This window comes from Drosophila suzukii (genome assembly GCF_043229965.1).
Source record: "Drosophila suzukii chromosome 2 unlocalized genomic scaffold, CBGP_Dsuzu_IsoJpt1.0 scf_2c, whole genome shotgun sequence".
NCBI classification, from domain to species: Eukaryota; Metazoa; Arthropoda; class Insecta; order Diptera; family Drosophilidae; genus Drosophila; species Drosophila suzukii.
Genome location: NW_027255896.1, coordinates 37,369,626 through 37,397,197, shown reverse-complemented (window position 1 = coordinate 37,397,197; position 27,572 = coordinate 37,369,626). Strand labels below are relative to the sequence as shown.

The 27,572-nt window shown below is 37.7% G+C and overlaps 2 protein-coding genes across 3 annotated transcripts in view; both read left to right on the top strand.

Moving 5' to 3' along the window:
• Or42a (Odorant receptor 42a) overlaps nucleotides 1-27,572 on the top strand; it is a 260,948-nt gene that overhangs the window by 136,549 nt on the left and 96,827 nt on the right. The gene's annotated exons all lie outside the window — the stretch shown is intronic.
• Nucleotides 22,539-23,490, top strand: LOC139353974 (uncharacterized). The gene is made up of 2 exons (XM_070998163.1): nucleotides 22,539-22,607; nucleotides 22,695-23,490. Exon 2 carries the CDS (start codon nucleotides 22,695-22,697, stop codon nucleotides 23,118-23,120), a length of 426 nt encoding a protein of 141 aa, XP_070854264.1. The 5' UTR covers nucleotides 22,539-22,607; the 3' UTR covers nucleotides 23,121-23,490.

Below are 27,572 nucleotides of genomic sequence, written 5' to 3'. Positions count from 1 at the left end.
ATTTCAGAAAATTATTCATTAATCGCATTTAAATAATTTTCATAATATATCTTACAATTTTTTGGATTTATCAATAGAGTTTCTTAATTATTAATATTATATGATATTGCATCAAATCTATTTTTAAGATTCAATATTAAGCTATGATCGTCCTCGCGAGACATACCGCTGACCAACTCACATTGGTCTGCCTCACCATTAAATTTAAGACATTCTAAGTCTGAAATTAAGTCCCTAATCTGAAAAATTATCTCTTTAACTTCCATTAGCAGTCGTGACACCGGATTTTTTTGCGATTTCTGCATCGAGAAGATCAATTTGGTGTTGATATTTTGTTCTCTCCATCGTCAGCTCGGTGATTCGATTTTCCACTTTTTTAATATCTAAGAGACCCGATGTTGTAATCGCTCGGAAAATCCACCAAGCGCCATTTCAGGGTGTACAACTCTTCTATAGTATCGTAATAGATTCTACCGAATTCACGTCGCGACTTATCAGTTTATTTGAAAGCACAGTGGTTGACTTGGCTGTTGATTTCAGACATCTTTAGACTTTGGTTCAAATTTTGTACTGTTTTAAGTTTTGTAATCTCATCAAGCAGGAAAAGACAGAACGTAGAACCGAGCAGGTACTTTATCTCAAAGGAGAAAATTTATTCTTAGTATTTAATCTTAAAAAAGATATGATGCAATATAATATTAATAATTAAGAAACTCTATTGATATATCTAAAAAATTGTTAAATATATTATGAAAAATATTTGAATGCGATTAATGAATAATTTTCTGAAAAAAATAATTTTGAAAATATGTAAGTAAGAATAATGTATTATTTATGAGATAGTACATTACTACCTCTGTCGGCTTAATAGTAATTAATTAATAATTTAGTTATAAAAATAAAATTAACTCATCATTGATTAGAAAGAAAGAGACGGAAATATATTGTGCATTACAGATACCTTGAAATTCAGTTCTATGAGGTTGTAAACCAGTGTGTGAATGGTATGGAGTTGGCAGCCATCTTGTTAAAAATTGGTATTCACCGGCGGGAATCTGTGAAATCAAAAAATTAGAAAATTAAACTGCAAATATTGAACTGTTCTCCAGGGATTGTAGATGGTAAATTGAAATTTAGGTAAATCTTGTCTTTTTAGAGTCTGATATCGTTGACTATATTCTGCTATTTACATGTTATGAGTTAATATCTGTGAATTGGGGTGCTCAATAATCCCATAAAATGATAAAAGGTTAACAACCTACTGTTAGGAAAAGATCAGAAATATAACGAAAATAAAGTAAAGAATGCCATTAAACTGGGAGGTCAGAACCAGTTTCAAAATTGTGTACATTGCTTAGAAAAGAAAAGGGAAAGTCAAAAGAAATGTACAGTGAAGGTAGCCATTGGAAAAGTCAAATCTGTGGATAGGAATTGAAGCATGCAATACAATTCAAAACCTGTTTACATGATGGATAAAAGGATATTAGTTAGGGAAGGATGGAAATATCTTAAATATTAATTGTAAGTACCCATCTACGTTGCGGAGGTTGGTCGGGGTTGGCAAACCATCATTATTAAATATGAGCAACATATATTTTACCGGAGGGGACTTAGAGGGATCCAAATGATCAATTTTATAAAAGAAGACTTATACTGTTTTTGGTAAATAGGCACGTGAAAACCCATTACTCAATTAGTTAGATACTATCAAACAACTAGTTTTATCAAGCATTTTGATGAAAAATCAAAGTATTGAATTAATATACATATTTTTTATTATCCAAATAGAGAAATTGCCTTTTTTTTCCATTAATTTTTTTGCATTACCTTGACTTTTGCGCCTGCGTCGAGACATTTTAGCAATCCTTTGAACATTACTATTTGTATTGTTGCTAACAGTTATAAATGGTTCGCAAATAAAAAATACTTTCCCAATTATATTTTTTATGACTTTTTTATGAAGGGATAATATTTCATTAATTTTTCCATTACCTTGACCTTTGCGCCTGCGTCGAGGCATTTTAGCAATTCTTTGATCATCACTATTTGTATTGTTGGTAACAGTTATAAATGGTTTGCAAATAAAAAATACTTTCCCAATTATATTTTTTATGACTTTTTTATGAAGGGATAATATTCCATTAATTTTTCCATTACCTTTACCTTTGCGCCTGCGTCGAGGCATTTTAGCAATCCCTTATGTTCGTACCCAAAGGTGCTCAACATGACCACACCCAACAAATCACGCAGTAGCCAAGTTGGGAACAGTACCAGGCGCTCAGTAGCGGCCACAGCATATGAGGATTGCTGATCAGCATATTATATGTCTCACTAACTCACCGTCTCACCGACTCAACGGCACACTGACGCGCCAATGCAGTCAGCACATGTTGCAGTTTTAGCCGAGCCAACTGCACCATAATCATAATTCCCTGACCTACTTTAGAATATAGCTTATTTCACTAATCATTACACGAAGCTTCCGTGCTCCAAGTAGTATATAAGCAGGTATCAAATGAAGAATAAATCAGTTATCAACACACCTCATAACTCCGCGGTTCTATCTCCTACCTCTGGGAATAGGGCTCGTAATACACTATCTCAACTAGCAGCTAACCACGTTAGCTCTATTTCAGCGCAGTTCCGCATCGCCTGGGGTACGGCATCGCAGTAACCATCGTTACCATTGCCTCGACGAGATCGTCCTGCCAGCAAAGCGTCCCCGAGCCAGCGACAAGTTCTCGTTACCCCCTTGTCACACGCTGTGACCCAGAAGTGTCTACTTCGGTTAGGCACAAACATTGGTGACCCCGACGTGATCCTTTAACAACAAAGGATCACACTCAAGCAACCCCCTTCCCATCAATGGCTGAACCTCTGACTGGATACGCTTCTTCATCCAGCTTCACAGGATGCTCAGCTTCATCCAAATTCAGAGGATACTCACCCTTATCCAGCTTCACAGGATACGCTTCTTCTTCCAGCGTCACAGGAACTCAGCTTAATCCAGCTGTACAGGATACGCTTCTTCTTCCAGCGGCACAAAAACGTCAGCTTCATCCAGCTTCACAGGATACGCTTCTTCTTCCAGCGTCACAGGAACTCAGCTTAATCCAGCTTCATAAGATACGCTTCTTCTTCCAGCGTCACAGGAACTCAGCTTAATCCAGCTTCACAGGATACGCTTCTTCTTCCAGCGTCACAGGAACTCAGCTTAATCCAGCTTCACAGGATATGCTTCTTCTTCCAGCGTCACAGGAACTCAGCTTAATCCAGCTTCACAGGACACGAGGCCCCGAGACGAACTTCGGCCAACATCAAGCTCACAACAAGAGATCAAGTCAAAGGAGATTCCGCAATTGACATGGTGATCCGACAGTTGCAGAGAAGATGCAACGAATTGGAGTCATCATTAACATTAGCCTCGAACGCCCCAACTGTCACCCCAGCCCTACAAAGGCACCTGGATCTACATTGGGCGATACTGAGGCAAACCCAGGACGAACTGGATAGCATACCTGGGGCCGCAGCTCTGGCAGAAGCAGAGCTAGCTCAATTCCACACATTATACGAGAAATACGAAATGAATCTGCTTCGAGAAAACGACGCGCCAATGAGCCTAAATTTGGCACTTCCGCCAATTAGCATTCCGGAATTCAACGGCGATTATCTAGACTGGCCACGGTTCCATGATCTCTTTGTGGAATTTGTACATAATAAACCATATTCTGCCAGTCAAAAGCTACATATTCTACAGAGTTCGCTTCGTGGTGAAGCGAGAAACGTCTTGACAGACACAGCCTTCTCACAGGGTGGCTATGACGACACCTGGTTGCGTTTAAAGGCCAGGTACCAGAACGGAAAAATACTAGTATTCGCCGCCATAGCAAAAATGGTTGACTATAAGCCTATAGACGGCTGCTCGCGCCAACTAAGGGCCGTACATGACACTATCAAAAACTCAATGAGTACTCTTAAAAACCTCGATGTGAGCACAAAATCCTGGGATCCACTCCTGTGTTTTAATATCAGAAGAAAACTAGACCAGCAGTCTCTAGCTGCTCTGGAAAAATCAACAGCATCATTCACTGTTACACCAAGGACCGGCTAGCAATCCGGTGGCCGGCGCAGTAACCATTGCAGGCTATGACAACCCTAGAGGATATACTCTGCTCGCGACCGCCAAGGTATCATTACAAGGGCCAACAGGTCACCTACAAACATGGCACGCTGTAGTAGATGGTGGATCACAGGTGAATGTTCTCTCAAGGAGGATGGCAGATCTGCTATCTCTTAAGGAAATGTCACCTATTGAAATATCTGGAATCGGAGGAAAAATATCAACAGCAATCAGATCAAAACTAAAGCTCTTATCATGTACATCAGGGCTTGAAACACTATTAGAGGTATTTATTATGCCCACAGTCATTACAGACCAACCGTCAGTACCGATTGCAACCGTTCTTAATATTCCCGAGGGACTGCCGTTAGCAGATCCTGACTTTCCGTGGTCCGTGTGGTCCGGCATCGCAGTAACCATCGTTACCATTGCCGCGACGCGATCGTCCTGCCAGCAAAGCGTCCCCGTGCCAGCGACAAGTGCTCACAATCCCCTTGTCCCGCGGTGTGACCCAGAAGTGTCTAGTTCGGTTAGGCACAAACACCTTACACTACCACCTGCGCTTATTGTAGGTAACCAACTTGACTCTGGGGCTATGGTACTGTTAGCAATGGTTTGCTTAATGGGATTTAAATTATCGGTGACAAATTTATAAGTGAAATTCACAGACATTTTGGACAGAGGATACATTTGGTGATTTAGGTGTGGGTACACACAATGGGATAATCACAGTGTTTTTGTTTTTACTGTATGAAGCTGGAGCAATTTCAATTACTTTTCAATTACTTTCCCTTAGTTTCAAGTCCTTTTTAATTTTTGGACATTCATATATTTTGTTCTTTCTAGACATTTTATTGTAGCTTTTTACTATAGTTATGGGACGTAAGACAAGCGATCTTTCTCACGTACACAGCAAACACATTAAAATCAATGTGTAAGTGTTTACTCCACATCGAAAGTCGTCTAGTGATCAAGAATTTTTAGCTCATTCTTAACATAAGACTATAACAGTTCTTAGAAGTTAATAACAACTAGTAACCAACTAATAACAATTAGTAAACATCAAGTAAACAGATACAAAACAGCTATTAACCAGTTAATAACATCTAATAAACAACTTGTATACATTTACTAAACATATAGAAACCAGATACGAAACAGCTAGTTACCAGCTAGTAACATCTAGAAAACAACTTGTATACATCTACTAAACATATAGAAACCGTATACTAAGCAGATAGTAACGAGCTAATAACGCCTAAAAAACAACTTGTATACATCTACTAAACTTAAAGTAAACAGCTAATAACTACTACTAATCAACTAGTTGACATATAGTAAACAGATAGTAACCATCTAATAATAGCTCATAACAGTTAACAAAGTCCAAGTAGTAATCAAAGTCCAAGCAGCTCAACCGCCCTCATGAATCACGAAAACCAGAGGGGTGTTGTAAATTGTTTATTAAACTTATTCAAAATCTTAGACAATGATGCCTAACTCATACAAATAGAATACAAATAGAATATAACTAGAAAACTAGAACTTGAAAAATAGTTGACATCAAAGACCGATGTTACCAGGTCCCAACACCTCTATCATAAACTTGAATCAGAAATTAAATTGAATGACGCTCACATGTTAGGTAATGATGCTTTCGAAATATGTTATAATATTAATATGGGTTAGAACAAATGAATGCTTTAAAAATAATCCAACATCTGAGAAACATTGAATTGTGAGAATTATTTTACATCTATCTATGGGAACCAAGCGAAAATCTGCGTTTGGAACGAAAATTAATAGCCGATATATTCCTTACAGAGGGTAGAGTCAGAAAATGTATTATATAAAAATTTATATAATATATAATTAATTATGAATTAAATGATATGTGTTTACAATAATAAAATAAATAAAAAATATTAAATAATCCTACAAACTTTGTTTCTGACTGTCATTAAAACTACAGGTACAAATGAATGGAAAGAATTTTGTTCAATGCTAACCCCAAATTGGGGTATGGGAGTCAACACAGCTGGAATGTGAAATTGTCGGCTAACCGCGAAAAACCAAGATTTGTAATAATTGGGTTTACACTCAAACTTGAAAGTTCAATTGAATTCTGAGTCATATCCATATGATAATCTGAATGTTGATTTAAGTAAGAATCAGTATGCTCACCTATATGAAATGTATACAAGATTTCAATCTTGTAATTATAATCGTGAATCACAACCATTTTTGACCGCAAATGAATTTAAATTGAAGGTCCCTATTATTGTAGTTGATCTTTCATATCAAAACGAATCAGTGAAAACTGTTCCAATTGATGTGAGAATTTCAATAGAACAGAAGACACCAAGTCAAGAAAATACCCAAGCTTATTGTCTCTTATTGAACATGACCCATTAAACGGACTAGCACAATGAGTTGTTTAACATTAGAAAAATGTTGAAAGATACTGTTTCGATTGATGTTCAAGGTTTCTTTGATAATATTAATAATTTTATTCTAAAGGAAATTGGAATTGTATTCGAAAAAGATCCTAACTTGAATAATAGTTTTTTAATAGAATCACCATATGATTTTACTTTGCTAAATGCAAAATCTGGAAAGACTGCAATTTGGTTAACCAATACACATCACAAAATTTTTTGGAACGATAGAGAAATCAGTTTTCCACAAACACGAAAGTATCTAGGGACAATAACAAGCGAAGATCTTAGACAATTAGCCAGTTAAACGATGTGGGGCAAAATGTTTGTTTGAAAATATTTCATATCTGAGAATCATTTACTTGTGAGATTTATTTTATTGGGTTTTTTTTTATTTCTATATTAGTTTTACAATCATAGGAAACGTTATTCCCCAACATGATCGGACATGTTCCTCTAAGGCAACCATCTTTAATTAGTATACTACATCTAATTTAGTATACTCTCTATGGATATGATCGTGACATTTTAATGCCATCTAAGCCTTTTAAAATCTGTTAATTTATGGATTATGCTAATGTCCCAGAACCCGCATACATTAATTAGGAGGCGGGGGCCATTAAAATGTTAATTAGTGTGGGGCGGGGGTCATTAATATGCAAATTGTCCCCGAACCCATCTTTCCATACTACTCAAAATATAATTCTAAAACCAGTTATTAAAGACAATTCAATCATCCATTTAGATAGCGACGAATTATTTGTACTCCAAGATAAAATTTATGGAATAAAAGAAAATTGCAAAACATTGTTAAACATAAAAACATGTTGTTCGGAGCAGATCGCCAGCGCCTAGTCATGCGCGCATAGGTGTACCTGCATCGCTCTCTGCTTATCTTTCGCCTTCTTTCTTATACCCATAAAGCTGTCGCTTATCTATTCAGCAACTACTTTGTAAGCCTGCATATGTCTTTATGAAGATCTTGGAGCCAAGCTTTTTACACATTCACAGTCCGTCTGCCGCTCCGAATAAACGCTATACATTTTAATATAACCTATTCGTGCGTTATTAATTATAAATATAAGGGTGGCATATTTGTTGTCTTCCCCATAAACATTTGGTGACCCCGACGTGATAGCAGTTTTTATCGGAGTCTGCAGCTCGGTCTCGCGATTGTTTAATATAGTTTAAACAAACGCTTTGTTTCGCTGTCGTTATCGTGCATTCGGGCACAAACATACGAACACACATACATACATAAGTGCATATAAAAGTGCACAGCCGGCCGTTTGATTTTTTGTACATTTTGCGCTGTGAAAAAGCACCAAATTTGTGTTGTGCAAATAATTCTTAACAAAGGGAATCGCATTTAATCTTTGTTAATAGCGCATATTACATATATACATGTACATATAGCCATACATACATTCGTTTGCCAGTTACATAATCCGCTGTTGCTAGGCAGGCAATGTATCGGCAAGAACAACAACAACAAAGTTAAAGGTTCCGTTGCATCTCGGCGACGCTTGTTAACCTTCACGTTTTCGCGGTAAAGGGTATACGGTGTTTTGTGCCTCTAACGCGGTCGGACATTTTACTTTACTTCATTTTCATTTCATTTTTTTCTTTCTCGTGATTGAAAAATGTCTGATACGGAAAACTCGGTTCGGGCTCAAAATGAATCCACAAGTGACGTCGACTACTACCGAGTCAAAGCCCAATCTATTTTGCGGCAAATGAGCTCGATGAAATGCTATTTAAACGCTGATGCGGTTAATCAGTTTGACGAATCTGATTTGCTGGCGCGAATGGAATGGATCAATTCCTTAAACCAGGCATTTGATTCTGCGCAGACATCGTTGGAAAGATTGGACTTTGCAGAGATCTCGAGCGACCATCGGATTGAATTTGCTGAAGTCTTCACGGATGTGAAGGCGAAACTAAGCCGAGGCTTGTCTGCTCATCGAAAGTCACAATTGCCGGCTTCAACCGCTGCAAATTCAACATCTATTGACATCACTAATAATGCGGATCTTTCTTTTCGATCTAGAAAGCCTCGGTTGCCAAATTTGGAAATTGCTCGTTTTCATGGATCCTACTCTGAGTGGCCGGATTTTCTTGCGACTTTCACTACGGTCATCGGAAATGATGATGAGCTAAGCGACATTGAAAAATTACAATATTTGCGTTCGAGTTTGGGCGGCGTGGCTCTGGAAACCATACGCTCGCTCGAACCCTCGAATGCTAATTTTAAAAAGGCTATGAATTTGCTGGTTAATCGATTTGATAATAAAGTTTTACACTTTCCGGCACATGTTCAGGCAATATTCGGTTTAAAGGGTGTCGAGAAGGGATCTTCGAAGGGTCTTCGGGAGCTGAGCGATTGCATGAATTCGCATCTGCGAGCAATTCGAACCCTGGCCAATACGCAACAAATTTTGGATGGACTTTTAATTCACATCGTCACTCGGAAACTGGATCAGAGGACGCGGGAAAAATGGAAAGAGGATTTGTCAATCACTGAGCTGTCTACCTGGGATGCTATGGAGTCGTTTTTGGAAAAGAGGTGCAGGATGATGGAAAACTTGGATCAAGCCTTGGTAACTCAAACACCAGGCCAGCAGGTGGGAAAAAACTTGCACAAATATAACCAAAATACACTTATTGCATCTGCTACTAACTCAAATCATTTAACATGCTTATTTTGCGATGCACGGGATCATTATTTGCCAAAGTGTCCTCGATTTTTAAATTTGAGTCCGAATCTTCGATATAGAGAAGCAAAGAAGTTGCACCTTTGCCTCAACTGTTTGCGCAAGGGGCATAGTTTGCAGCAATGCAAGTCGACTCACTGCAAGTATTGTCGCATGAAGCATCATTCATTATTACACATGAACCATGACCCATCCGCAACATCAACCTCATTTTCATCTCCATCATGCGATCCATCCTCGAGCTCTCAGCCATTACCATCTACTTCATCAGCATTAGTATCATGTTCGCATACATCATCGCATCCTGATCATCATTTACCAAGCCCTCCACCCAAAGCCTTAAATATTTTGCCGATCGACTACGTGTTGCTTCCAACTGCTATTATCTACGTCAGAAATAGAATTGGAGCATTTATGCCTTGCCGAGCAATTTTAGATTCGGCCTCCCAGCTAAACTTCATAACCTCTCGCTTAGCCAGCCAACTAAACTTGAATCACAGAAGATCGCAAACGTCGATTTCTGGGATAGGAGAATCTTCCATGATCTCTGATAAGACTGTCGATATTCTTGTGCAATCACGGGATGCAAGCTATCGAGCGGCATTCACAGCGGTTGTGACTCACAGTATTACTGATTATCAACCCCATTTCAATATAAATGCAACATCGTGGAGGATACCGCAAAACATTTCACTCGCTGACCCTAATTTCAATCAATCACAACGAATTGACCTTTTACTCGGCGCTGGGTTGTTTTTCGAAATAATTACTATGGGACAAATTCATTTGGATAGGGCTTTGCCAACTCTTCAGAACACCAAGCTTGGTTGGATAGTCTCTGGAGGATTATCATCGAACATGCCAACTCATAAGTCGGTTTTACAAGCCAGCATCAAGGACCCAGCTGATTATTCCGATGACACACTTTCCGCCATTGTAAAGCGATTTTGGGAAATTGAGGACTTCACTTCGTCTAAGCCATCTTTATTGCCGGAAGACTTGCGATGTGAGCAACTTTTTACTGAAAATTGCATTCGACTTGGAAACGGCCAATACTCTGTTCGTCTCTTGACCACTTCCGGATTCGAATCTTTAGGTGATTCTTATTGCTTGGCTCGTCGTCGTTTCAAGAGTTTGGAAGCTAAATTAGATAGAAACCCAGCCCTGAAAGCTCAGTATTCAGCATTTTTGAGGGAGTATATCGACCTAGGTCACTTGTCTCTTGTAACTAAGGAACCGCCAGAAACACAATTCTTTTTGCCCCATCATTGCGTACATAAGCAGGAAAGCACGAGTACGAAGCTTCGTGTCGTTTTTGATGGATCTGCTAAAACAACTTCTGGTAGCTCTCTGAACGACTTACTTCTGGCAGGACCAACAATTCAACAAAAAATCTTCAATATACTGCTTCGCTTTCGATTTTTTAAAGTTGCCCTTTGTGGAGATATCTGCAAGATGTACCGTTGCGTGCGTGTTTCGTACCCGGATGATTTCTTGCAGTGCATCGTTTGGAGAGAGAGCTCCAGGAAAGAATTGAGTGTTTTTAAATTGAACACGGTGACTTACGGAACCAAGCCAGCTGCATTCTTGGCTATAAGGGCCATGCCTCAACTCTCTTACGATGAGGAGGAATCATTTCCTATTGGAGCAAAAATTGTTCGTAGAGATTTCTATGTGGATGATTTAATATCTGGTGGGGACTCAGTTGAGGAGGTGAGAGAAATTCGTCGTCAGGTGAAGGAATTACTGTCGCGAGGCCACTTTCCAATTCGCAAATGGTGTTCGAATGAGTCAGCAGCCCTGAAGGGAGAGTCTGAATGCGACAAGGAGCAGTTAATCAAATTTCACGATGGATCGGATGTCGCCAAGGCATTGGGACTAGTCTGGGATCCATCTTCTGATCAGCTCCTATTTCATTTTTCTCAACTGCCAATCAATCAACAACCCACTAAGCGGGTTGCATTGTCGACGATTGCCAAATTCTATGATCCACTCGGTTTAATAACTCCTATTATCACAAAATCTAAGATTTTTCTGCAATCTCTATGGAGTGCGAACGTGGATTGGGATGATGCACTGCCAGAGCCCATTCTTTCGTCATGGGGGGAGTTGACCTCACAGTTATCGGTCGTACAGAACTTAAAATTCCCACGATTCGTACTGCAACCAAGGGCTTCCGTTGAGTTGCATGGATTCTGCGATGCTAGCATGTCAGCTTATGGAGCGTGTCTATACTTGCGATCGGAGACCAATGGAGAATCGAAAGTCCATCTGCTCTGTGCCAAGTCAAGGGTAGCTCCATTGAAGACCTTAACAATTCCAAGATTAGAACTTTCCGCAGCGCTTTTATTGGCTGAGCTAATCGTAAACGCCAAGGAAGCCATAGATTTCGATTGCACCTTTCATTGCTGGTCGGACTCGTCCATTGTGTTGGCGTGGATTCGGCAACCTCCGAGGGAGTTTAACGTTTTCGTATCAAACAGAATCGCGAAAATTCAGGAGATGACGAAAGACATGTCTTGGCATCACGTTCCTACAAACTTGAACCCGGCAGACGTCGTATCGCGAGGATGTACCCCAAGAGAATTGTTGGAACATTCCCTTTGGGCTAACGGGCCTCCATTCCTTCTGCAAAGCTCGTTAAATTGGCCGTCCCTGCTAGACTCAGTAAAGGATCTTCCAGAGCGCCGATCTGTGGCTCTAATTGGGGCCGTTTGCATAGACAGTTAATCAAACTGCAAATTCCTCAACTCTTTCGATAAGTTGCAGCGCGTATTTGCATACATTTATCGATTCATTTCAAATTGCAGAGCCAAATCTGCGCCGTTAAAAGGTCGACTTTCGGTGGAGGAGATCAACTCTGGAACTGTACTTCTTCTGAGGAGCATCCAACAGGTTAACTTGGCGAAGGAGTATGGATCTCTTAGCCAGGGCAAGCCGTTTCCACAGAAAAGCAAGCTGGTTTCGCTTAGACCTATACTCGGCTCCGATGGGTTACTTCGCGTGGGTGGAAGGCTTCAGAACGCAAACTTGGACTACGACACGAGGCATCCGATACTGTTGCCCAAGGATCATCCAGTCACCAAGGCGATCATCGTTTATTATCATGAGAAATATTTGCATGGAGGATCGCAGGCGCTGCTTGCCGCATTACGGCAAAGGTACTGGCCGATTGGAGGCCGCAAGTTCGTCGCCAGCGTTATCAACAAATGCGCCCGATGTTTCCGAATGAAGCCTGTTACTTGCGAGCACGTCATGGGTAGCCTTCCAGCAAATAGAGTGCAGCCTAATTCAGCTTTTCATACCACAGGAGTGGACTATTGTGGGCCATTCTATCATAAAGCAGAGGCCAGAAATAAGGCACCCCACAAGTGCTATATCGCCGTCTTTGTCTGTTTTTCCACGAAGGCTGCTCATTTGGAAGTGGTCCAGGATCTCACGACGGATTCTTTCATCGCAGCGCTGAGGAGATTCATCAGGCTTAGAGGCAGTCCGCGTACCATTTGGAGCGACAATGCTACAAACTTTGTCGGTGCAAAGAGAGAGCTTGCAGAGCTGAAAGAGCTCTTTTTGAGCGAGCAGCACACAGCATCGATATCTTCCGTCTGTTTAGCTGATGGGATCGATTGGAAGTTCATCCCTCCGCGTGCCCCGCACTTCGGTGGTTTATGGGAGGCCGCTGTGAAGTCAGCTAAATTTTACTTCTACAGAGTCGTCGGTGCATCCATCTTAGCCATCGATGAATTAAGAACTCTTGCATATGAGATTTCTGCCATCCTTAACTCCCGTCCACTCTGTCCAATTTCAGAAAATGCTGAAAGCCTTGAGGTGCTAACACCGGCGCATTTCCTGAAGGGTTCCAGCTACACTAAGTTTCCTGAGCCTGGCATTACTCATCTCCGCGAAGACCGCCTCAGCAGATGGCAGCGGGTTACCCAGATGCAGCAACATTTCTGGAAAAGGTGGAGCAGCGAGTATTTGTCCCTACTTCAAGAGAGGAGCAAGTGGCGCGTCGAAACGTCTAACATCAAGGTTGGACGCATAGTTTTGCTTAAGGAGGACAACGTTCCACCCTTGAGATGGCAGCTTGGGTGCATCCAAGAAGTCATACCCGGCGGGGACGGAGTCATCAGAGTAGCTATGGTCCGTACAGCTACGGGTCTGATCAAGAGAGCCGTCGCCAAGCTAGCCGTTCTGCCCATCGATTCCGAGATAGTTGGAATCTTACCTCTTCCAACGGGGGGAGTATGTTCGGAGCAGATCGCCAGCGCCTAGTCATGCGCGCATAGGTGTACGACGGCACCTGCATCGCTCTCTGCTTATCTTTCGCCTTCTTTCTTATACCCATAAAGCTGTCGCTTATCTATTCAGCAACTACTTTGTATGCATATGTCTATATGAAGATCTTGGAGCCAAGCCTTTTACACATTCACAGTCCGTCTGCCGCTCCGAATAAACGCTATACATTTTAATATAACCTATTCGTGCGTTATTAATTGTAAATATAAGGGTGGCATATTTGTTGTCTTCCCCATAAACACATGTAATCACGAAATTTTTGATTTAAGTAACTCCGATTGTATTCCAAAATTAAGCAAAAGCCAAAAAAGCCGCTTGTAAATTTAGTAACCCACAGCATTTACCAAAAATTGAAAGCATTGGCGATGGTATAATCACACACACAGACTTCAATGGAACAGTGGAGTAGAATAATATTAAAAGTCAGCTAGATGGAACCTTCGTAATACATTTTTCCAACGATTTTATAATAATTAATAATACAGAATTCAGCAACACGGAAATAATTACAATGAAAACAATAAAATCATTAAAATCACCCCAACTGATATCAAACGACTCAAAATTCTATCACTTGAAGCCCTAGAAGCATTACATATTAATAATACCAACCATGTAAAAAATCTCGAAATCTCTTCCTGGTTAAAATATTATGCGCCTAAGCAAATCCACATCAGTTTTGAATTTCTAAGGAACTGTTTCCCCACCTCCATATTGGATGACAGACAACTGAAACAGCGCTAAGCTTTGCCCCCACTTTCGTCTCCAATACCACACAAGTGCGAGAGCGCTGAACTGTGGCCAAACACCCCGCAACAAACTTTCTGATTTCGCTGACTTCGCTGCAACCCGCTGACTTCTCCACTGCCACCCGCTACCGTCTCCGCTGACGTCACTGGTTTCATTTTTTGTGCAATTTAATTCAGAAATCAGTCGAAATTTGAAGTTCAAGTAAAAACTTTCTTCAAAGTAAGAACTTTGTAAATTAATATTATTTCTAAAAAGAATAAAAATTAATTAATATTTTAGTTGAAAATACATTTTATAATGTTCTTTATAAAGTTATGATTCTGACGCGAGTTTTATGGGAGTATTGAAGTGTTACATTGGGGACTTAGTAAATTTTTTGGAAAACAAAGTGGAAGTCAGCAAAGTAACCTATAATATAGAAAATTAAGCAGTGAAATTATGGTTGTACATGCAAAGTGAAAATTTGTCATAAGTATCCGTGAATCTTTATACCCGTTACTCGTAGAGTAAAATGGATTCGTCAGAAAGTATGTAACAGGTAGAAGTAAACGTTTCCGACCCTATAAAGTATATTTATTCTTGATCAAGATCACTTGCCGAGTCGATATAGCCATGTCCGTCTGTCTAGAAATTTAAGATTTGGCATGTTGTTTTGTGAGCTTTTTGCGCAACGCAAGTTGTTTCAGCAGGGTGCCACAAGCCGCCCAAAACTGTGTCGCCCACAGTTTTCATACTAGATACAAAATGTTTTGTCTTGTCAATTCCTAATGATTGACCTAAAAAAAAGTTTGCCACGCCCACTCTTACGCATACTAACCGCCTCCAGGCCACCCAAAAACCACGGAAACTTTAAGAGGTAGAAAGTTGGGATTATGCATGTATATTCTTGACATTCTAGCACAGCGCAAGTTAACTTCGGCAGAGTGCCACTCATTCTCCAAGTCCCATAAACCTTTAAAAAAAAAGCAATGGCGTCAGAGCCAGACAATGACAAATTTTATTTATGCATGTGTGTGTGTAAAAAGTTTATTTTATTTTTTATATTTTATTGAACAACTTAGGTTTAAGTACTCACAATACGCTAAAAGATTGTTTTTGTTTAGCAAACATAAATTAACATAAATGTTTTAAGTCTATTTTATGTTTTGCTCCTCCAAACATATACATTTTTTTTACCAATTTTATGATTTGCTCGCACTTTCTTGGCGCAGGCTGAAACAAAAGCGGGTCAAAAAAAAAAAAGGGAATGAAAAGCACTGCTCACGCTAATAGAGAGCAGAGCTCGCGGCTAACTTATTCTATTGAATAATGAACAATTTAAATAATTTTTTCGTCTTGTCGTCCCCTCTTCCTCTTCAATAAAGTCAATACCAATTTTAATTATCCATTTCCGATTAGGTTAGTGTAAAATAAAAATTGCTGAAAAACAATGGTAGGGGCGTGGGAGGCGGGTTCTCGCTCCTTGCATTTTATGTCTCCATTCTGTCCTGCAGTCCATTCACTTGCTTTTAAGGCTATGCTATTTATTTGTTGAATCTTCTCCCTTTGGATACTAACAATAAGTGTATCAAATCTTATACTATTAACCTAACTAACAGTCATATGACTGGTATTGAGGTAATGGGCCCCGAAAATTTATTGCTGGGTTGGGAGGTCGTTGCGTTGTAGGCGGGATCTGCTGGAAACCCGAGTCAAGGCTCTGGCGAGACGATTTGGGTGGACAGGATGCTTTTTGTTTGTCTATTTCATTTTTTTACAGCAAGAATGCAGAGGTCCCTCTTCTGCTGCTCGCGTTCCCCCATAGCTGTCCAAATGAGATTGTGGAGTTGTAGAGCAGGACCTTGTAGTCCAGACGCAGGGGCGAACGAGCATTAAGATCCAGTGGAAGCTGCTGGATTTTAGTTTTCAATGTACTTTCTTGCGTTCGATGTGTCTTCTCCAGGTTAGTCATCTGTCAGGGTGGACGCCGAGATACATTTCTTCGTACTAATCAATGATAGTGGAGGGCATGTTTCCCTGTTGATAGTAAACATTATGTGTTTACATTGGTCTTAATTTATTTTAATACACCAGTCAGACAGCCACCTCTCTACTACGAGGAGGTGATTGGCTAGCTGTATTGTTGCTCGGTCTGGGCACCTAGAGCGACTTAGGATTGCAGTGTCGTTAGCGAACGTAGATGTTGTTAGCTGCTCGTTGGATATCACCTGTGTATAGAAGGAACAGAGTAGGATGTTGTTCTGTTGCTCCTTACTGCGAATACTCCGTTGTAGAGATACGACTCAAGAAGCTTGTGAGTGTAATCAGGCAGATGAGTTTTGATTTTGTGCATAAGGCCATTGAGCCATACTCGATCGAAGGCTTGAGAGATGTAAAGCAAAATTTTCGGCTCTATCTTCGTCGCGGCGGAGCCAGTTGCCTGCTGAATTTCTTATTGGAGTGACTGTTTCGATTGGAGAGCTCAGATTTAGGTAAGCCTTCCATAGAGGATGTTTTGTACTGGTTGGCGAAAGTTTTTCAATGTACCGCAGTTGTGCATTTTCTGCTTCTTGCTTCTTGCGAGTGGCGTTGTTTAGGTGACGGTGATGTGTTGGTTTGCCAGGCACGTCGCGAATATCAAACAACTAGATTTATCAAGCATTTTGATGGAAAAATCAAAGTATTGAATTAATATATATTTTTATACCCGTTACTCGTAGAGTAAAAGGGTATACTAGATTCGTCGGAAAGTATGTAACAGGCAGAAGGAAGCGTTTCCGACCCCATAAAGTATATATATTCTTGATCAGGATCACTAGCCGAGTCGATCTAGCCATGTCCGTCTGTCCGTCTGTCCGTCTGTCCGTCTGACCGTCTGTCCGTCTGTCCGTCTGTCTGTCCGGATGAACGCTGAGATCTCGGAAACTATGAGAGTTAGGCTATTGAGATTTGGCGTACAGATTCCTGAGCTTCTTACGCAGCGCAATTTTGTTTCAGTAGACTGCCACGCCCACTCTAACGCCCACAAACCGCCCAAAACTGAAACTCCTACAGTTTTGATGCTAGATAGAAAATTTTAACTGAAATGTATTGTTCTCATCAATACCTATCGATTGAACTAAAAAAAAGTTTGCCACGCCCACTTAAACGCCCACAAACCGCGAAAACCTGTGACGCCCACAATTTGCATGCTAGATAAAAAAAATGTATTGGTGTCGTCAATACCTATCGATTGATCCAAAAATAAATTTGCCACGCCCACTCTAACGCCCATAACGCTTAAATCTGTCTACCGCCGGTAGGTGGCGCATTTTAATCTCGCTTTGCTGCTTGCATATCTCCATTTCCCTTTGAGTAACGGGTATCTGATAGTCGAGGTACTCGACTATAGCGTTCTTCCTTGTTTTATTATCCAAATAGAAGAAATTTTCGTTTTTGGTCAAGGGATAATATTCCATGAATTTTTCCATTACCTTGACCTTTGCGCCTGCATCAAGGTATTTTAGCAATCCTTTGTAACAACTATTTATGTTGTTGGTAACATTTATAAATTGTTCGCAAATAAAAAATACTTTCCTAATTAAATATTTTATGACCTCTTTTATGAAGGGATAATATTCCATGAATTTTTTTCCAATATCTTGACCTTTGCGCCTGCGTCGAGGCATTGAAGCAAATCCTTTGTAACATAACTATTTGTGTTGTTGGTAACAGTTATAAATGGTTCGGAAGTAAAAAAATACTTTACTAATTATATTTTTATGATCATTTTTTATTACATTTGCGCCTGCGTCGAGGCATTTTAGCAATCCTTTACACCACCACCTATGTTTATTGTAGGTAACCAACTTGACTCTGGGGTTATGGTACGGTTAGCAATGGGTGGTTTGCTTAATGGGATTTAAATTATCGGTGACAAATTTATAAGTGAAAGTCACAGACATTTTTGGACACAGGATACAATTGGTCATTTAGGTGTGGGTATACACATTTGTTATGGTGATAGAAAATGGGATAATCACAGTGTTTTTTGTTTTTTACTGTATTACGCCGGAGCGATTTCAATTACATTCCCAATTATAGTTAGTTTTAAATCGTTTTTTGACATTCATATATTTTGTTCTTTCTAGACATTTTATTGTAGCTAATAACTATAGTTATGGGATGTAAGGCTAGCTATCGTAGTTAAGATTACATTTATTATACCTAAATAAGATGAAAGAATATGAAAAATGGAAATGTTTTATTTTAACAATATACTAGTAAAAGTGGACGATATTATTATATATTCTTAATATCTGTAATTATGAATCAAAATTGTTTATCAAAGCAGCTTCTAGACAGCTTTTAGATAACTTGTGAATAATTTATTTCTTAATTAGATTTACAATCACAGGATACATCTTCCCCCAACATAATCGGACATGTTCCTCTAAGATTTATATATCAATCTTGAGCTATTTTGGCTTTGCATTCTTTCTTACGTACATAGCAAACACGTTGAAAATCAGAGTGTAAGTTTTTACTTCACATCGAAAGTCGTCTAGTGATCAAGAATTTTTGATCATTCTTATCAAAAGACTATAAAAGCTAGTAGACGATAATAACAACATGTAACCAGCTAATAACAATTAGTAAACATCAAGTAAACAGATACTAAACATATATAAACCAGATACTAAACAGCTAGTAAACAACTTGTATACATCTACTATACAACTTGTTTACATCTACTAAACATATAGAAACCAGATACTAAACAGCTAGTAAACAACTTGTATACATCTAGTAAACATCTTGTATACATCTACTAAACATATAGAAACCAGATACTAAACAACTTGTATACATCTACTAAATATATAGTAAACAGATACTAAACAGCTAGTAAACAACTTGTATACATCTAGTAAAAAACTTGTATACATCTACTAAACATATAGAAACCAGATACTAAACAACTTGTATACATCTACTAAATAGATAGTAACCAGCTAATCAGTATTGTAATTAAAGAGTTTATTAAACTTATTCAGAATCTTAGACAATGATGCCTTACTCATACAAATAGTATACAAATAGAATAGAATTAGAAAACTAGAACTAGAAAAATAGTTGACAACAAAAACCGATATTACCAGGTCCCAACACCTCTATCATAAACTTGAATCAGAAATTAAATTGATAGACGCTCCTATGCTAGCTAATGATGCTTTCGAAGTATGTTACAATATTATTATGGGATGGAACAAATGAATGCTTTAAAATAATTCAGCATCTGAGAAAGATTTTATTGTGAAAACTATTTTACATCTATCTATGGGAACCAAGCGAAAATCTGCGCTTGGAATGAAGATTAATAAGCGACATGTTTCTTACAGAGGGATGGAGTAAGAAAATTAATTATATACAAATATACATAAAATATAATTAATTATGAATTTAATGAAATATGTTTACAATAATAAAATATATAAAGAAATATTAAATGATATAAATACAAATTTTGTATCTGACTGTAATTAAAACTCCAGGTACAAATGAAGGGGAAGTATTTTATTCAACGTCCTTGGGTCTTGGGCATGTGACTTTGATGACGGTCAGGTAATGATAGTTCACTGCAAGTGTGTTTGGCTAACACATCTTAGAAACTTTAACTTGTGTACTTTGATAATTCTTAATAAGAGACTATAGCAACTCATAATACTTGTTAACATTTAGTTACAATCTAAAACTAAGTACTTTACAGATACTATACAGATACTAACCATCCAAAACCAAATACTGTACAGCTACTATACAAAATGTAACCATCCAATAACTAGACTAAAAAGAAAGTAACCATCAAAATACTGCTAGGTAACAACTAAATACAACGTGTTCAACGTGTCAAGTCGATGTCAATATGAGTACTACCCTAAAAAATTATATATCTCTGGATAATCTTCAAAGTCAAAATCTATTAAATTCCGGATGGAGCAGTGGAGATGAAATTTTGTACGGGACCCACCTTTAACTTTTCTGTACCATTAAAAAATTTGTTGGGATTTGCTGAGGATTATAAAAAAGTTTTGTTAAATTGTAAACACGAACTAGTGTTGATGCTAACTAAGAATCTTGGTGAATCTTGAACAAACCAGAAATGAACAAACTTTTAAACTGGAAATTACGAATTAAATCTGGAAAATTCCCCATGAAACTCTGAGCGATTTTACAAAAATTAAGATGTACGATATTATTAAAAGTTGTGTAAACCTACCAATCGCATTCCAGAGTTGGGATTTATATGTTAACCCCAAATTGGGGTATGGGAGTCAACACAGCTGAAATGTGAAATTGTCGGCTAACCGCGAAAAACCAAGATTTGCCATAATTGGATTTACACTAAATGGAGAACTTATCACAAATAACTAATCAAACTTGAGAGTTCACTTGAATTCTGATTCATATCCATAATAATCGGAATGTTGATTTTAGTAAGAATTAGTATGCTCACCTATATGAAATGTATACAAGATTTCAATCTAGTAACTATAATCGTGAATCACAAGCATTTTTGACCGCAAATGAATTTAAATTGAAGGTCCCTATTATTGTAGTTGATCTTTCATATCAAAACGAATCAGTGAAAACTGTTCCAATTGTTGTGAGAATTTCAATAGAAGGAAGACACCAAGTCAAGAAAATACCCAAGCTTATTGTCTCTTATTGAACATGACCCATTAAACGGACTAGCACAATGAGTTGTTTAACATTAGAAAAATGTTGAAAGATACTGTTTCGATTGATGTTCAAGGTTTCTTTGATTATATTAATAATTTTATTCTGAAGGAAATTGGCATTGTACTCGAAAAAGATCTAAACTTAAATAATAGTTTTTTAATAGAACCACCATATGATTTTACTTTTCTAAACACAAAATCTGGAAAGACTGCAATTTGGTTAACCAATACACATCACAAAATTTTTTGGAACGATGGAGAAATCAGTTTTCCACAAACACGAAAGTATCTTAGGACAGTTATAAGCGGAAAACTAATTTTTTGTAAAGCTGTGGATAAGAAATGATTTCTACAGACGTTTTTTTGGGAGTCGTCAACTCATTAATATCGGGGAAATGGGCCGTCCGTCATTAAACAGGTTTAAAGGAAACTGGTTTCCCTATTGTGAGGCGGGGTTTGTACTCTTAACAATGCCTACTTTATTTCGACTTTTTTAAAAGTAGCTTCAAAGCAATAAAATAATTTTTATACATCATTTTAAAGTTTAGACTAGATGTGTAGAGAAAACAAAATTAATAAAATGAAATTTCATGAGGAAATTGACCAATTTACTAAACAATTTAAAGGACGATAATTGGTCAACATTTTCAATACCTTCTAAACGCAAAAACTATGTTCATGAATCGAGGTGGACATGATCTCAAAACAACGAATTATGGTGAACACTTTTCATTTTTTAATCCTGAATGAACGTCGGAAACGTGCGCCGGAACGAAGCCAGAAAACTAATTTCAATATATAATAAAACATGTTTGCAATACCAAAATAAATGAATCGAGCTAAAATTCCTTGAGAGTGATATGTCGGCTACTTGTGAATCATTGCGCGGTCATGACTTAAACCCCTATTATGGGACGTATGAGAGCTGGCAGTCAGCCGTTTGGTCATTAGGGTGTCAATGGGCGTGCGCCTTTAGACTTATGCATGTGTCCCTTTTATTCCGGTCAGGTAATGGACAGGTGCACCCAAAAAAAAAACCAAAAGTATACACTTAATAAGCGTTGTGTTAAAAGTATACTAAAGTTAGTATAAAAATGTAAGTATTAACTCAACACTAATTAGTTTCAACTGTATACTTTGTAGTGTAAGTGCTCTACCAAAGAGTATAAAGCGTAAACCTGTAGTGTTATTTTTAAACTAGTCATATTTGACTATTTAGTTTATAATTTATACTTTTGGTTTCAACAAAAACTTAATGTAGTATAAAGAAAATGTAGTTTCAAGTTATTACAAAATAGTTTCATGCCAACACTTTATAGTATTAAGCTTATACCAATTATTATATGAGTGAGACTCAGTAGTATAAATAGTATACTGAACATTAAATAGTTTTTCATGGTGTGAAACTAGGACAATAGCGAATATTCGAACATATATTTTGGTGTAAAACCAGGACAATAGCGAGTATACGAACACAGAAAACGCTACCGGAGTTGGCGTTGTTTGACGCGTTAATGATTATTGTGATGATTTATCTCGGTAAGTTTGGTCCCGCATTTTTGTGAATTTTGTGCCGAGTCAACATGTAAGTAAAATATTTGTTCTAAAATTAAAAAAAATCAATATTATATTGTCCCTGTTGGTAAATTTTGTGTGTATTGTGTATTTTCAGATGCAAGTGCTTTGCGCACGCGTACAGATGCATAACGCGAAGGAGCTAACGAACTCGACGTACCGCCTTTGTGCTGTCAGAACAGCGAGTGCCTTCCGGACGACGCAGCGCTCGTCATTGCAGGCCAAGTTCCCCTATGTGAACTGGTGCGGAAGCCACAGAACCAAGACCGAGGTGAAGAGGAGTGCCAGGATGCAGAGCGTCGACAACTGGCAGGCAGCCTGGGACAACTCCAGCAAGGGACGCTGGACGCTGGACGCAAGGGTAAATAGGAAGCACGGCCAGGTAGATTTCTACCTCACGCAGGCGCTGAGTGGACATGGTTGCTTCCGAAGCTTCCTTAAGCGCTTCGGACACGACACGGAGAACGGTTGTCCAGAGTCCGGCAGTGGGATTGTTGAGGACGATCAGCATGTCCTATTTTAATGTCACCGCATCGGGTCTGATCGCCAAATGCTGATGAAGACCACCGGGGCAAGAGTTCGGCCAGCGACGGCAGCCTACGCAGCGAGTGTACTGCGAACGTTGCGTCGCATCGAGAATGAGAGGAGAGAAGCTACAGCCTAGGTGGCTACCATTGCGCTAAGCAATACCTTGCGGTGATACCGCGCAATCACGGCCCCTACTCTTGTTGCTTGTACTTATTTTAGTCTGTATATACGTGTTAGGTAAAGGAATATAAAAAAAAACACGAAGGAGCTAAAAACATGAGTTTTGTGTTGCGCAAAATATGAATATTTATGAAATAATAACAAAATAATATGTCAAATAGTAATAAAAGAAAAACAACATACAACTTGATTTTATTGGGTTTGGGATACCACTAAAAACAAAATAGTATAAATTTTATACTACAGGCAACGGGGAAATCGTATAAGTTTTATAAGAAATAGTATAAAATGTATACTAATGATTTCGATAAATAGCTTAAAAAGTATACTACGGCTCTCTAGATTAGTATAATATGTATACGAAATAGTATAAAACGGAGACTACATAGGATAGCTTTTATACTAAATAGTATAAAAAGTAAACTATCAGCATAAATGTCAGTACACTGAGTGAGTATAAATTGTATACTCGTTAGTTTAACTTTGATAACTTCGAAAGTTTCAGTTTAATACTTTCGGTGTCATAAGGTTAATACGCATCTTATCAAGATATTTTTGACACTCAATAGTTTAGTTTTAATGTACGAATAGTTTAGTTTCTATGATCATTTTTTTTTGGGTGTGCGAATGTTCGGGTAGCTCTTGCTTGAATCCCTTTTATAACATGTTTATGATGAATTTGTGGAAAGGAAAGATCTTAGAAAATTTACCAGTTAAAAGTTCTGGGGCGAAAAAAAATGTCTGTTTAAAAATATTCCACATCTAAGAATCATTAACTTGTGAGATTTATTATGTTATGTGGGGAAAGTGTGTGACCTTTCTCCCGTGTACAGCAACACCTGGTGAATGTTAATTGCTTATAATGAGGAAAAAGGTCTCGTGATCAGTATTGTCACATGGTAGTGTGGGAGTGGGGGCAATTTAGTATACTCTTTATGTATATGATCGTGACATTGTTATGGCATCGAAGCCTTTAAAGATTAGTTAATTTATGGATTATGCTAATTGTCCCAGAGCACGCATAAATTAATGAGGAGGCAGGGGGCTTTTGTATGTTAATTAGTGAGGGGCGGGGGCCATTAATATGCAAATTGTCCCAGAACCCATCTTTCATACTACTGTTTTGGAACTACAATTTTTCAAATACTGGAATCTTAAAAAGGTAAATTAGAGTCGTTTTGTTATAAAAAATTGAGACGTCAGTAAATTCTAGCATTTGTTCTTTCGAAAGAGATGGCAAATTAATAAAATTAAAAGTACTTTTTATTTGTTTATGTTTTATGTTTACTCTGACCCATTGTATGGCAAATCTTATATTATTAATTTCTTCTTTAATAAGTCTGGTTTGATTTTGTAAACTTACAGCTATGTTTGTGCTTAAAGAACTATCCTTTCTTATGGAGTTTGATAAGTCGTTTGTGACCTTTGTTGTTCTATTAATTTTCTCTTTAAATTGTTTTTTTTTATAATAACTTGTTTATTGTTGCTTGAAATGATATTATTAAAATTTTGTTCAATCATAATTTCCGGCAACTTATTTCCAAGCGGAACCAATTTAGTTGATAGATTTTTTTGGACGATTGTTAAAGTTCATTGTGATTGCGTAAAGTTAGTCAAATGATTTTGTTATTTCGTGGCGTAGGGTGTGATAAAGGTTGTTTGTTTTCAATTCGGTTTCAGTATGGTAGAATATTTCATTGAGAGATTTTTCTACTGTTTCAAGATTAATAATATCAAGGATGATTTTTGATGATGATTTTATTTTTCCGATTACACGGTGAATGGAAATGGTTTGTGCGTCCGTATAATTAGATATTTCTACGGATCCATTGGTTGTAGCCAAGTTGTTAAAAAATAATCTGGAAAAAAATATTTGTCCGGATTCGTTGTGACGTTCCTCCCAAAAAATATTTTAAAGGTTTTTTGTTAGTTACTGAATGTATTGAAAAATTGTATTCATAAATGGCTCGATCTATTGTCTCTTGGAATGTGTTGTAAATTCCATCACTTTTCAGACATATCATGATCTCTGAAAGTGTAGAATGGAATCGTTCTATTTGTCCATTTACTGAGCATTTATACGGGGGAGCAGTGTAGACTAGAATTCCTTGTTGGTCTTTCATCATAAAAGTTATGGAGTTGGAATTCAACGATTTTTCGTTATCAATGACTACCGAAATAAAATAAAAGATCGCGTAGAGCGGGTTTCGCATGTTTTATTGGTTTGGATTTTATAAATATGCCCTGCGCTAACTTAGGGAATTTATCTAATGCTGTCAAAACTAAATTTTTTCTGATCATTAATTAGATCTTTTACTCTACTCTGGGTGAATCTTATTCTGTATTGTTTAAAGCTGGATGGAAATAGCCTTTGAATTTTTCCCATAATCTGTTCCGACGCTTGAATTCCATTTATTAGTAATGGGTTAAGAAATTTCGTTAATATTTTTATGAGGTCTCTGTCAGTGAAAAAATGTTGACTTATTTCTTGACGGTGACACGTTGCAAAAGGGATACTTAATTTATATTTATTATCTCTTAAATCTATTTCTAAAAACGATTATGGGGGTTTCAATACTAGTTATTAGATTTTCTGTAGAACTATCACTACTATGCTGGGTTGTTACGTTTGTGGAATCCTTGATAATGAATCGGCTACTACAATAGATTCAACCTTCTTCCCCTCTTAACAATGAGGTAAGTGGTTTGAGTAGCTTTGCATAATCTTTGATAAGCCTTCTATAATAACCAGACATACCTAGGAAAGATCGCAAATCTTTTAATAATTTTGGACAAGGATAATTCAAAATGGTCTCTACTTTAAACGGATTGGTTTCGATACCTCTATCGGAAATAATAAACGCTAAAAATTCTACTCTTTTTTTGAAAAATTCGGATTTGTCGAGTTCACATTTTATATTAGCTTTTTATAGGGTATCGAATACTGTTGCCAGATTTTTGGCATGGGTTTCACCATCTTTACCAAAAAAAATTATATCATCAATATAAATATAACAAATTACTCCGATATGGGGGCGTAAAATATCATCGAGTGCTCTTTGAAATATGGCCGGAGCATTTTTTAAGCCGAACGAAAGACGTGTGAATTCGTACTTTCCATTGTTAAAGGAAGAAGCTGTTTTTTCGATGTCGCTTTCTTTTTGGAGGATTTGACGAATGCCATTTTTGAAATCAAGGACTGTGAAATCTTTATTGTTTCCTAATTGGGCTGAAACTTCACTAATGTTAGGTATCGCATACTTGTCTGCAAGGGTTACTAAGTTTTATTTTCTGTAATCAATTTCTACTCGGAACTTTTTTTTTTCAGAGTCATCAATTTTTTTTTAAACAAGACAAACGGGAGAATTATGCGGAGAACAAGATAGTCTTATAATTCCGATCTGTAGTAGTTCTACGATTTGTCTCTCAAATTTAGATTTTGCCTCTACTGGTAAGGGATAATATCGAGAGTAAACCAGACTATCTGAATTAGTGCGTATTTCTGCTTTAACGTTAGTAGTGTACGTTCGTTTTTTATCTGGGTCTGCAAAAAGGTTTAAATATTTGTTTAAAAGCGTTTTAATATAAAATTTTTGTTTGTTCGTTAGATGATCAGTCAACGATTTTTTCTCTTATGGGTATAACTTTAACGTTTATAATATTTATTTTTATACCCGTTATTCGTAGATTAAAAGGGTATACTAGATTCGTCGGAAAGTATGTAAGAGGCAGAAGGAAGCGTTTCCGACTTCATAAAGTATACATATTCTTGATCAGGATCACTAGCCGAGTCGATCTAGCCATGTCCGTCTAACCGTATGAACGCTGAGATCTCGGAAACTATAAGTTTGTTTCAGCAGAGTGACACGCCCAAAACTATGGCTCCTACAGTTTTGATGCTAGAATAAACATTTTAACTGAATTGTATTGTTCTCATTAATACCTATCGATTGATCCAAAAAAAGTTTGCCACGCCCACTTTAACGCCCACAAACTTAAAAAAATCGTAAATATGAACTCGGATATCTCAGAAACTATCAAAGATAGAGAATTGGGATATCAGATTTATTCTAAACAAGAAAGGAAGTTAACTTCGGCATGCCGAAGTTTGTATACCCTTGCAGTTATAATTATTAAATCTAAACATACAAAAACTGATATTCTTAATGGTATAAGATAATATGACGAAAAAAACACCGAAGCTATTATCTGTTTCATATTATTTTCCCACCAATTTTTTGATCGTTCATATGGCAGCTATATGATA